The 12,937-nt window shown below is 38.8% G+C and overlaps 1 protein-coding gene across 3 annotated transcripts in view; it reads right to left on the bottom strand.

The window, feature by feature from the left end:
- The window catches only part of PEPD (peptidase D), a 145,049-nt gene that overhangs the window by 99,138 nt on the left and 32,974 nt on the right, over window positions 1–12,937 (bottom strand). For all 3 annotated transcript variants that reach the window (XM_027701541.1, XM_027701543.1, XM_027701542.1), the window contains 3 exons: window positions 10,887–10,931; window positions 4,520–4,595; window positions 3,065–3,111 (listed from right to left, as the gene is read on the bottom strand). In XM_027701541.1, coding sequence (XP_027557342.1) covers window positions 3,065–3,111; window positions 4,520–4,595; window positions 10,887–10,931 — 168 coding nt within the window. The remainder of the gene's footprint in view (window positions 1–3,064; window positions 3,112–4,519; window positions 4,596–10,886; window positions 10,932–12,937) is intronic.

Below are 12,937 nucleotides of genomic sequence, written 5' to 3'. Positions count from 1 at the left end.
ATAGCTACGTGTCCAAAATTCCTGGTGCAGGAAGTTGCTCACCTCTTGCTCCAGCACAGACTTTCCTGTCATTCCCCAATCCAAGGGACCATTCCAAGTAGCCACCCCAACCCTAAAAATGTTCCTTTCAATAAAAAGGGAACAAATGAGGAAATGCACAGAAGATTTAACACCTCTTTTGGAAAACAGAAGTGAGCAGATGAACAGGCAACACTCTAGAAATTAATAAACACTGATCTAGAAGATATTTCCAGAACTTTAGACCACCCTGAAACAGAAGACTGTAGGTTCTAATTAGTACTTTCAGTGTGTTTATATATATACACAAAACATTTTTATTTATATGCGCACACAACTTATCTGAATTCTCAGATTTCATTCACATGCTTCTCCAGCTGAAGAGATTTCTTTTATTACCATTTTCCTATATTTTAACAATATACTCACTACAGAGCGGTTTCATAATTAAAAGCCTTTAATTAAAGAAGATTAATTACACATGAGATAAACACAAACACTAAACAAACTGCTTCAGAGAAAACCCAGAATCTGACCTACCAAAATGACTTTCTATGCAATTACACATGCTGTGAATTACTGTTTGTAGATAATTGCATGGGCTGTCTCCTTAAAGTCAACCGACCACACATTAAAGTTAAATAACATCAAACCAAAAAAGAAGTCAGGGCTGATTGGATTTGCAGCTAAATGTGTTCATTTTTTATATATCTCAGCATTAACCACTACTGGTTCAAAATCATTTCCCAATGCTTGACCAAATGGACAAAGAAAAGGCAACATTTAGGTCCTACATCCAGTAATGGAAAATTTTAATTGCTTTTGGGATCTCTGGCATTATTCTTCCTAGCAGACAGGGTCAGAGCAGCTTTGTACCCAACACTGCACATGCTATAGTCCACAATGTCAAAGAATGAAAGTAAAGCAATAAGAAAGGGGGGCTATTGGGCCCATTTCAAGAGCTATCTATATTCATTAAAAAAAAAAAAAAATCACAGTTTCACAGCCATCAGTGGGAACTGCAAATGCAGGGGAAGAGAGCCAAACAATTCAGAAAGCTTTCACAAAGGGAGTGGAAGCCCTAGAAATAGCAGAAAATGAAAAATTGCACTAACTTTTAATTGATCTTCTAAAGACAAGTGCGAATACTTTTGATAAATCTATCCAGACTATGAATTTTGCTGACAAAGGAAAAAAACAAACAACCAACCACCTTTCAAATCCCCCACAACTCTACTATTTCAGTGAAAATTATCTATTTTTGCATGTTGGCTATTTTTAGGTCTCTGAAAGTTCCCTTCTTAGACTACATTCACGGATAGGTCACCTGTATTCAGAACAGAGATTTCCTAGACTGTTTTCTAACTTCATTTATAAACATTTCAATGATATTTCTTGCCAGAAAGGTGTGGAAATGACAGGTTTACATTTTTATGACCTTTTTTTTTTCAAGGGAATAAAGGAACAGAAACCAGTGCAAGGATGAATTCTACCAGCAAAAGAAACTGAAGTTCTAATTATAGTCTCCAAGGCAGATGCTGCAGAGTAGTCTGCCAAGACCTCTTTTATTAGCTGAATAACCTCAAACTATTTCAAGAGTGTAATCTATCAAAATGTATGGAAGAACAGAAGGCAATTTTAAATAAGTGTAACAACTGCTTTATTTATTTATTTGTTTGTTTTAATTGAAAGAAACAAATAATCTTTCCAAAAGGTTGATGTGTGTGGAAGGAGCTAGCCAGGGAACTATGAAAGTCCTGGAGTAAGAATGCAGTATACCTCCTAATCTTACAGAAAACTGTATATATATGTATTTGTTGTGTGACATTTAAATCAAACTGTCAGAATTGTGGCATTTAAAAGCACCTGAGAACAAATTCTGCTTTATGGAAATTTTTGATTCCTACTGACTTCCAGAACCAAAATTTCCACTATCAGCATGTATAGCATGGGCAGTGAGCAAAATGAACACAAAGTTCAGGAGTAAAGTTGAAGGCAGAATGTATACAACATGTTTTTTCCCCTTTTACCTGGTGGTATATGTAACTGCAATTCAAAGCACAAGCAAATTATAAGCATGAGCCTACAGCACCTGCAGAACTTTAAACTGCTTAAAAATGTAACATTAGTTTCTCCATATTGCATATGTTATAAGGGCATTATTTGTCTTTTGAGCTACCTTGAAATTCTGATGACAAAGATTGTGGTCACTTTATTTCCCCCTTCCTGGGTGCTGCTCTAGCCTCCTCACTAGCCTTTGAAAAATTACTGCCAAGAAACAACAGTAACTGAGATATGACTGCTGCTTTCTATTCCTTCATTATGCAAATACTTTGAAAACAGAAAATATCGTGTGCAAGCTAAAAATAAATGGACTTGATGATCAAACCCATGCTTTATAACATAAATGCTGATGATCTAATGTAAATATTGATTCAAGAAAGGAGGCAATGTTTTACTGAGGTCTAGACACACCATTACTGTACCAGCTAAGAGCAGCCAAAGCCCCCGTGCCTGGCTGTACAGAGAGATCTGCTGCCTTCTCACTGACTCCTCAGCTGCTGCAGGAGCCCCCAGCACAGGTGTGAGCTGAGCTCCTTGTACAGGCCAAGCACAGGTACTGCTGGCTTGGAACTGCAGGCAAAATGCAGCTCAACACAGCCTTTGGTAAGATCCTTAAACACCCATCCTTGCAGTCTGCTGAGCATAACCAGGCGAAGGGCAGTGCTTATCCACAAACACCATTTTACCAGATGGCTTCAAACAATAATAACAGATATTTTGTAAAGCTTCTGTAAACTGCTAGAACTCCAGGAAGAGAGGATTTCACTTAACTGTCACCAAAAAATAATCAAACTTCACCAAATACGGGTTTGAAACTGATGAATTACCACCTCAAAATAATAAAATAATGCTTGTAATGGTCTTCAAACAGCTCTCAGTCTCAACTCAATCCACGCTGCTGCTTTGTCTCAGCTACTGCTTCTCCCCACACTACAGAGAGAGACTGTCTCCTTTTTATCATAATTATTGAAAGAACTCTTACCTTTCCATCTCGTATTCTTTCATTCCTGGTTTTACTGCCTTCATTACCTGTAAGATACATATTAACATGGGACAATGATAGCAGGAGGGAAACTCATATTTATAAATTTATGACTTATGACTATCTCCAGAGGAACCTATAATACAAAAATATCATCTGTACTTTATTTAAATTTACATCAGTAGATGTATTTTAAAACTACATTGGAATCAATCTCATTTTAATCTTTATAAATGCTTGCAGTCTCCAGCAATAAAGCAAGTTTAACTGCCAAACTACTATATCCTAATGAAGCACAGCTCATCAAAACACCAATGTTTAATTCTGAAATCTGTGGTGAACTTGGCAGCAAGTCCTTTTGTTTGACTTTAGCAAAACAAAGCTATGAACTGGATTATACTACAATGGAAGAGTCTCTTTTATACTTTGCAATCTGAATCAACGGAAAAACTACTGGAGTTAACACTCGTTTACAACTCATAAATCTTATTTTTGTTCTCAGATTTGCTAAGAATGTTTTATTCCTTTGCCTGTTTCTGTATTATAGAAATTCTAGGCAGCTGATGTACAGAAAAAATACTCTCAGATGCGAGAAGATTATTCAAGGATGATAAAGAACCGAGGAGAATGAATGCAAATTGATTATCCCTTGACTTTTCATTTTTACAATATTCACTTCAAAACATTCTTACACTTCCCAGTTCAGCAATCTGAGCAGGAGCAAAGCCAACAGTTGAGTGAGTCACCTCATCAGCTGCTTTGACCTAAGCTCCCTTTGGTCATCACCACTCCCAGAACTCATGGCATGTCTGCATCACTCCCTGGAGCACAGGACTGACACCAGGTGAATTCTGTCCCCAGCACCAGGAGAGCAGCACAGCTCCAGTGCTGGCTCTGACCTGAGCAGCCTTGCTGAGAGCCTGCACTTGTCTCTGCCACACTGGTGCAGCAGCAGAACAGCAAGACCCAGCACTGCCCTGGGGGACAGACCCACCTCTGAGGAGCAGCCTAAGGACTCCTTGCCATGCCCTGCCCTGTGCATGGAAACACCTCTCCAGGCTGGAAGCACCTGCAGAGAGTTCCCTGCTAGTTCACCTTCTCAGACCTGCACACGCTGACATGGGCCTGATTAATCTTCTGGATCTTTTCTTTCTCCATCACTATACAGGTATTTGTGCACACAGGACAAACAGATTGCAAGCAGGTCACCTTCTGCTGAGGCTCCAGCTCTTACCCAAACCCACACTTCATTTCTCACACATCACAAATGCACCAGTGAGTTCAAGGGCAATGCAAGGTATATTACTGGGCTGTAATAGGAGGGATATTATCCTCTTATTTCTATCCAGCCTTTCCATTATTTTATTACTAAGCAATTCTGGGTTGCTGGGAACGTTTTCTGAGTACCACTGCTGCACTAAGAGCAAAAATTATTAACACTAAAGGACCCATTACCTCTTTATGAGCTTCACTGGAGATTTTATTGGTGTAGCGCAGAACTTCCAACTCCATGTCTGTCTTAATCACACGGCTTAAAGAAAAGGAGAACAGAGAGCATGTTAGGCTGCAACTTCACAGCTTAAGAACACAAAATTTAAAAACTCCTGAAAATAATTTGCATCACCCATTGTAAAATTAGATCAAGTACACCCCAAGAGCAAACAGCTCTTACAGTATTCACGACAGCAAAGTTTTGTTGGCTTTGATTCAGCATTACCAAAACAATCTCACAAAGGGAAGTCACAAGCATTTCAAACATCTGCCTGCCCCATTTAATACCTATAAACAGGTAGTTCAACCAACATTTTTTTCAACTCATTCTACAATACATTAGGAACAAAAACAATGCATTTCTGCATTTGTCATGACTCAAACACTGCTTCAAATAGAACATTTCTACAAGCATACTTGATTTACTTTTTAAACACAATTTGAAACTAGTTTACACCAATAAATTCCCAGATCTCCAGAATTTCTGTTCAGCACAATCCCAGTTCCCACCTATCTGTAATACCTTGCAATGTGTGCAGGGGGTGGTGTAAAGAAATGCAATTTCTGTTTGGTGTTAAAAAATCCAAACCATGAAATTCAGAAACCACAGCAGCAGTAATTACAGCCACGATCTCCATTCTTTCACATGCTTTTGAAGGAAAATAAAAACCAAAACCCCCAAACGAAGCAAACCTCTAAAAACCCAATCCCGCTCTTATAAGATAATGAATTTGTGTATGTTTATGAGCCTTGACACTCTCTTCTGAACTCATCTCAAAAATTTACCATTTAATTCTTCTCTACTACATGTATTTTTACCATGTATTTCAAATAAAAGCAGCTCTTTAGTGTGACACGAACAGGAAAGCATTGTCCCATAATTCCTATTTAAAACCACATGCTCTTTCCACTGCTGCACACACTGAATTCCCAGTATTTTTCATGCCTATCTCAAAGGCAGCTGTGAAGTACATTCTTACTGTTTACAAAGTGCAGAACTACATCTCTTGAATCGCATGAAAATATTTATATTTTCCAGCTCCACTCCAGAGTTTGCAGCAGTTACAAAGCACCATAACTGATGTGCTTTGAAACTGCCACCAAGACACCCCTTTTTACTGTACCACGCTCCTCCTCACGCTGCTGGAGAAAACTATTTACTGTATTTCTGCTCCTGTAGTTCATTTTAATGAGTCCAGAAACGGGCTTCTCAGCCATCAGTGCCTCTGAGGAGAGATCAGAGCACTTCCCACAGACAGTGATTGCACTGCTGCAGCTCAGCCACTCCCCTTCAAGCCCAACCTTCTGGCAAGAGCAAAGGTGCCTTTGTAAAATCCCAATATCGATCAAAATGCGTTTACAAACAGAAACACAGCAGAGGGGAATGGATTGACTTTCTTAGTCAATCGGAATATGACACAAAACAATCATTATGCACATTGAGAATGAGAAGTACAAGGTTTTAAAATGCACGCCAAAGTGCAAAAAATTACACCGGGATGCTAAAATCCACTGACCATGGGTGAGGAAACAAATTTCTGCTTCTGTCTTTCAGCCAAGACATAAAGAACAGTGGCTCAAATACATTCCAGTTAGAATGAGGTAGCAAAGGCTCATAGATTATTTTTTTTAAATCCTGTTCTTTAGAAGACTGCATGTGCTAGCAGGGTAATTTAATACTGATTTGATGTGCCTTTATATTACTTTCAATATACAGTACATATCCCTGATCTGCAAGTGCCTGAAAAATAAGTTGTTTCATAATTCAGTTGTCTAATCTCTGTTGGAATCTGCTGGTAATACAAGTTAGTAACTGCTCCACAGCCAAGTGCAAACAGTATTAAAACCCATTTTCCTTGACTTGGACACAAGGCTTCAGGGTTCAAGGTATTTATTTTAGATCACAATTTCCCAGGTATCTTTCTGAATACAGAAATTCATGCTCAGCCTCAGACACAGTTTTTATGCAATGCAACCCCTTCATTTACACAAGGTCAGGCAGTGAAAAATTTTACAGAAGATGTTTAGTCATTCTGAGACCAACAAAACCCACTACCCAACCATTAGCAGGGAAGAGAGGGAGGATGTGCAGTTGTGCAGGGATCACCTTCACCCTCCACTAGATACCAAAAAGTCACTAGTTACAGTGGTACTGTTGATGGAGCTCCCACAGCATGTCTGGGTAGTAGAAAGGCTTTTATTTCACCACCACCTCACTGCCCTGATGGTGTAAAAGGCAGCACTTCCCCAAGCCAGGTTTAAAGCAGTGCTGCCCAAGCACTTCAGGGCAACCTTGCAGGTGATGAGTGTCCACAGTTCTCATGATGTTTTCCCCCCACTTCCAAAAAGAAGGATAGGAAGAAAATCACACCTCTGTTCATGAACATGAAATTCAACATTCTGTTAAAAACAGCTCTTGGACCAGTTACACACTCTGCATAAATGCATTAATATTTTAATGGGAACAAATCATTTCCAGGCTCCAGGTAAGGAAACTGTGAAAATGGACAGATTCAGCATGGAAGGCAGCCCTCAGACTAACAGGCACTCAGTGCAATCAAGTTGAAAGAGAAGCACAAGTCTCTGACTGTCAGGACTGGCCTAAAATTTTCAGCTTTTTTTTCCCCTCATTTTAGCACTGTAAAACAATTTCCTCTTCTTAATTCTCCTCTTTTGTGCACATTTTGTGCTTTTATTTGCACTTGGCCATATGAGCAGCTGGTCTTTTCACACATGTCAGTCATCCAACAGGAGAGGGAAGCTTTAATATAAACAAGTATCACTTCAATCCTAAAATCACATTTGGGCATTTTAAATGCCTGGATGCCAAATTTCATGCACAACCTAATCAAGTGGTCAGGAGCATACAGAATTCAAGGCAATTACAAAGCTGACATTCACCTAACTCAACTACATTTTCCTAAACTGGTGTTTTCCTCCAAGATACACAAATGTTTGCTTCTCTCTGTGCACTCTGCAGCCCTGATCACACCACCAGAAGTATTTATTTCCAGTTATCAGCTCAGGGTTTTATCACACGCCTTGTTTTGCTGCTTTTTAGTACATGTGCACAACCTTAATGGCTCCTGCCCGTGACATGCATGGAAAACATCTGGGAACATCCACTCCTCCTGGTCCTTCTGGAAATGTTACATTTATAGACCACCTAACGAGTGCAGATGACACCCATGTAGACAGACCCCACAGTCCTGCCTTGTCTTCATCCTTTCTCACCTCTCCTGTTACCTTTCCACACTTTATTTATAGAAATTTCTCTTCCACAGTTGATATATTTATGCTCTTCTGCAAGGCACAACAACGTGCTGAGTTAGGATCAAATGCAAAGGAGAGGCATCACAGCACAACTCCGAAACTCAGGTGCATGAACACCAAACACAGGAGTTCAAAAACATGGTAAGAAGTTTACAACATAGATAGAAAACCCTCTGAAAACACAAACAGCACATGCACAGCTTTAAGACAGTAACACACAGATCACTTTCCCCAAGGAAATAATTACAGCTTTCCATCAAAGTGATACAAAATACAGAACACATGAAATCTTCCAGTTATAACTATCAAATCCCATTTTCCCAGGAAAATACAGTACAAATACAGGCACAAAAAGAGCTGCCCATTGCTAAATGTTTGCTTCTAGCACCACCACAATTATGGTAGGCAGACACTGGTAAAATACAATACCAAAAGGTCATTTTGCTAAATGCTAGTGTAGAAAAACCTCCTTCTGATTAATAGGGAGATAATTTGAACAAGTTTCATCTTCTGTTTGATAACATTTTCCTTTCAAAACACTGAAATCAATGCTTAGTGTATACATTTCACTATCAAATTTGAAATGGAAGCCCTTCAGTTTAAAATGAAAGTTTTTAAATCTGTTTGGAAACACATCCACTCAATAAAGCTGGAAAAAAAAAAAAGGAAAAGAAAAACCCTCTGCAAACTGCTGAAATCCAAAGGTCAAGTTCTTCTATGTTTTATCCTGAAGTTCCGTGCCAAGTCAGAAAATGGTGAAATCTTGAAAAAGGATGAGTAAGCAAGGGATGCAACAGATCCTTAATGACAAATGTATCACCCCTTGTCAGTATTGAACCATCTTTTTTTGCATTTTATTAGAGGATTGTATAATCCTGGAGTTGTCTTTTGTAGCTCCCAGTTCTCCCTGGCTGGTTCAGAAAGCTCAACCATTTCATCTCTTGCTGGTGGTTTGGCAGCAAGGCACAGAGGAGTTTTTCTGACAAGTACCACGTAAAACACAGTAGTTCAGAGCTTGCTGAATTTGAAATGATATGCATCCCTGCGAGCAGATGATTCAAAGAATGAAATTTCCTACCCTAGAATACACCCCAAAAAATTCATCTTCCTAAAAGAAAAATTTTCTTCATTCTGAAAATATTATTGCTTGCCAAAGAAATTTTCTTGGGCAGTAACTTGACATTCCAAGGAGATTTCTGCTTTAGTAAGCTTTAATATACATAACCTGTCATTCACATATTGATTTCACCAGACACTTAAATCCTAACAACAGTCTTTAACATACTTCTGACTCAAAATGAAACCCACCAAACTCAATGAAACCTTTTAAAACACTTCTGAATGCAAATCTGAACTTTGGCTTCACTTGGAATTCCCTTTCCTTGAAAGCCAGGTGGAGGGAAGGTGCATACCAAGCATTCCTCTTCCCCAGGACTGCAGGGAGGACAAAGTCAGAAGTCCAGGCTGGCACTCACAATTCACTGAAGAGATGATTCTCTCCACCCCAGCTCCAAGTGCTGCCTTTCTACTGCCTCAGTGCTCCACCTCCCTCAGCACAACCTCCAGGGAATGGACCTCATGTTCACCTGTCCCTGAGCTTCCTGAAGAAGATTTAACCACCCATTAATTGAAACCACAGAGGAGAAAAGCTCTGGTAAGATGGATGGAAACAGACTGAAAGGTAACTCAGGAACAAGTCTGCAGCCCTAATCCAAAGCCTTCTGCAGCTCAAACTGTCACCTGTCTCCCTTCTGTGCTGTCACAACTACAGAGCAAAGCTTGGAAGTCATACAGGACCCTCTCCAGGTCCCCTTCCTCATCCCTCTTCAAATCAGAAATCAATTCTAAAAGATAACTTCTTTCTTTAGGGAAAGGAAAGGTCCAAATTCTAGTAGGACAAAGTAGGTAAAGTTTAAAATTACCACCCCAAGCTTCCTGTGTTACAAAGCCCTCCCATTCCCCCTTACACTCAGGAGCAGGAGGAACAAGCCCCACTGCTACAGAGCTCCAGGTCCATCCAGGACTGGGGGATGTGACAATGTCTACGCAAAGTCTCTCCCCTCCCTACTTTCCTCTGAGAGCTTTATGTGGAGCCAAGCAGTGGAAAACGTCTGCAACAACAGAAATGTGACCTTTGAAAAATTCTACACCTTCTGAAACCACTCTGATGTTTGAAAAACATCCCCACAGTTTTCAAGTTGGCAATTAGCTGTAGATGAAGACAGCAGAAGACACTTCTCAGTGTATGTGCTAATAATAAACATTAAAAAGTATAAATGTAGTAGCACATAATACAATAGTGAGAGCGTACACTTGCCTTTTGTATTTTAAGATTTTAAGCTTATCTGTCTTAACTAAGGATTTGCTTCCTCATTTCTAGATTAATATACAAAAAAAAGCTTAGATAAAAACCTGATTCAGTAACAAAAATGTTCTTTCTTCAGTTAATTTCCTAAATGGAAAACTAGAAAGCCTTAGTTATGAAGCAGAGTCAGCAACACTGATCAAAAGAGGAAAACTAGGAAAATGCAGTAGTTTTGCACTTAGTCACACTCTAATTTGTCTATTCCAGATAGGCTACACCAGAATTCCCACAGAATTACAAAGTATGGTAACATGAATAATAATTCAACAAAATTAAGGCTGCTAAAATAAATCCTAGAGAAGTAATAACACCTAATTAAATACTAGCTGTTCAGACAAAGTTTTGATCTACCTTTGATTTCTGTTGCTAGAATATAAATAACCCTCAGTTCTTTTCCTATTCATACAAATTCATATTTACATGAATGTGATTTAACTCCTAACACATCCTATAAAAATGTGTATCCAGGCACAATGTTAAAGAAATGTTACATAAATTCTTCACTTTTGAATGCTGTTACCTAGCCCTATTTTTACTTGTATACATTATTTCCACTCCATAACATGAAATCAGCTTAAAATTAAAACTCACATTGTAAAGTAGGAGGCTTCTGCAGAAGGAATCTCTCTGCAGCAATGGCACAATAAAAGCATGTTCAACAGTACTCAAAGAGGAAGGTTTTATGCTACTCACCATTCTGCAATTTCAGGATGAAGGATTTTGTTGTTCACATTAAATCTACAAAAAACCAAAAGACACCAATATTAAAAAAGCAGCCAGACACATGTATTTACTCTTTTTTTTAACTGTGTCTTCTCTGAGGCAGTAAAGTGAAAGCAAATACTGTATGAGAGTTCAACACAGAGGAGAATGAACACACTCACCTTCACTGCATTTAGTTCTTAAATACATAAGAATAAATCAGACATGTCATTTTAAGGATGTGCAGACCCCAGAGTAACAGTATTTTTGAGACATACTTATTACCCCTCTTCCACCAGACTGACCTCCAAAGATCCCTTCCAAACTATGCTGTGATTTTAACTTTGCTCCTCCAACACCCTTCAATGAAATTAAACACAGGGAATTGCTGATTTTGGCCTTTGTTTTATGCCTTCCCATTTTTGTGTGCACAGAAGGTGGCATTTGATAAACAAGCTTCCTTAGAGGATGGTGAAAAGGAAAACAACTTCTCCATGTCTTTTCCAAGCCACAGAAGAGCCAAAGCAGAAGTTTCCACCTCACCTTGGCCTCTAACACTTAATTGCTTTTCTGTTTATTTTCTACACTGGCAATTCATGTATTCTTGGAACTATTTTGAGGTTCTTTAAACAATAATATTATAGTGGCCAATAGAGTAAGAAGCTGAGTAATTAGGTGGAACACAAATGGATTTTCAAACATTGTTCAAGGAGGTTTTTTGCTTACAATTTAAATGCCTGAGGAGTGTTCTGCATCAAGGATATTTTTGTCTGACTCAGGACTGTTGGCTCCTCAGTTATGGCTTTTAAGAGAATTCAAATGCTCCAAGGCTCCCAGTAGTTCTTCAAAAGTACGTTGTAAGGCAACAATTCATTTTCCCACATTTTTGAAGGAAAAATTAAATCTATTCCAGGTTATTAACCATTCTTTATACATCAGAAGGGACCAACTAAGCACAAATCCAATTTTAAAAATTATTTAGAAGTCACTTCTAATTGTACAAGGGTCTTCCTGCATCCTCAGAAAGCAGAAAACAACCTCTATGTTTCTCTTTTTCAGAAACAGATGCTCATAAACTTACAAAATCCTAATAAGGAGAAGGCTAATAGCTCTGTGTTCCTATGCAAGATACAAAACAAAAACTTATCACAACATCCAGCAAGGACAAGCTGTATGATATTCAGCATTATGGGTATTAATGAGAAATCACTGTAAAGGCAACTCAATACAAAAAGCCACCAGTCACAGAACAATGCATCATTATGGAATAAAATTGGTCACTTGGAAAAAAGAAAGTATCTAAAGGGCACATTTTCAATTTAATCATCACCATCACAAAAATTATTACCTATGTACACCAATGTAGAAATTATTCTAGAATGGAAGAGACAATAAAATACAAATTTATACAGAGGAAAAGATATGAATGACATAGTGAAAATCAATCTATAAAATTTCTAACAGCCCAAAAGCCTGAGCTCCCTGCCTGGCTGGAAAGCACACCAACTGACACCACCACAGAAAACCAAGACACAGAAGAATTAAGCTGCAGCTGTAACAACAGACAGAAAACTTTCAATAATTGTCATCAGTATGTCAGACAGAAAACAGATCAATGACAGCATGTGTAAGGAGACACTGCAGCACTGCAGAAAGCTCCAACACCAGCTCTATGCAAATAAGAGTAAACTATGGTTATTGTAAAGGAACAAAAGCAAATAAAGGGCAGGGAAGGGCAGTTACAGAAGGCAGCTGACTTGGACTCTGAAAATCCACATTTCGAGAACCTGACGTGTTCACTTTAAAAACAAGCAGCAATGGATGAAATCCAAAGCAAATGAGCCAAACATGGACCTCACAACAGAAGACTATCTCATCTGAGCATTAGGAAATAGGGGAAAAATTGTACACTGGTGTAGGCTTATAATATCTCAAATAACACTTTCAGAAAAGCCATTTCAGCCACAGAGATGCACCATCTGCATTGCAGTCCCTGGATTTCACCTTTCCTGCCCATAAAGGCTCTTCTTGAGCTGTCTGTG

The sequence above is a fragment of the Neopelma chrysocephalum genome, unplaced genomic scaffold, assembly GCF_003984885.1.
Source record: "Neopelma chrysocephalum unplaced genomic scaffold, ASM398488v2 Primary Assembly neopelma1_159, whole genome shotgun sequence".
Taxonomy (NCBI): domain Eukaryota; kingdom Metazoa; phylum Chordata; class Aves; order Passeriformes; family Pipridae; genus Neopelma; species Neopelma chrysocephalum.
Note: the sequence above shows the minus strand (reverse complement) of the source record. Positions and strands in the feature narration are given on the sequence as shown.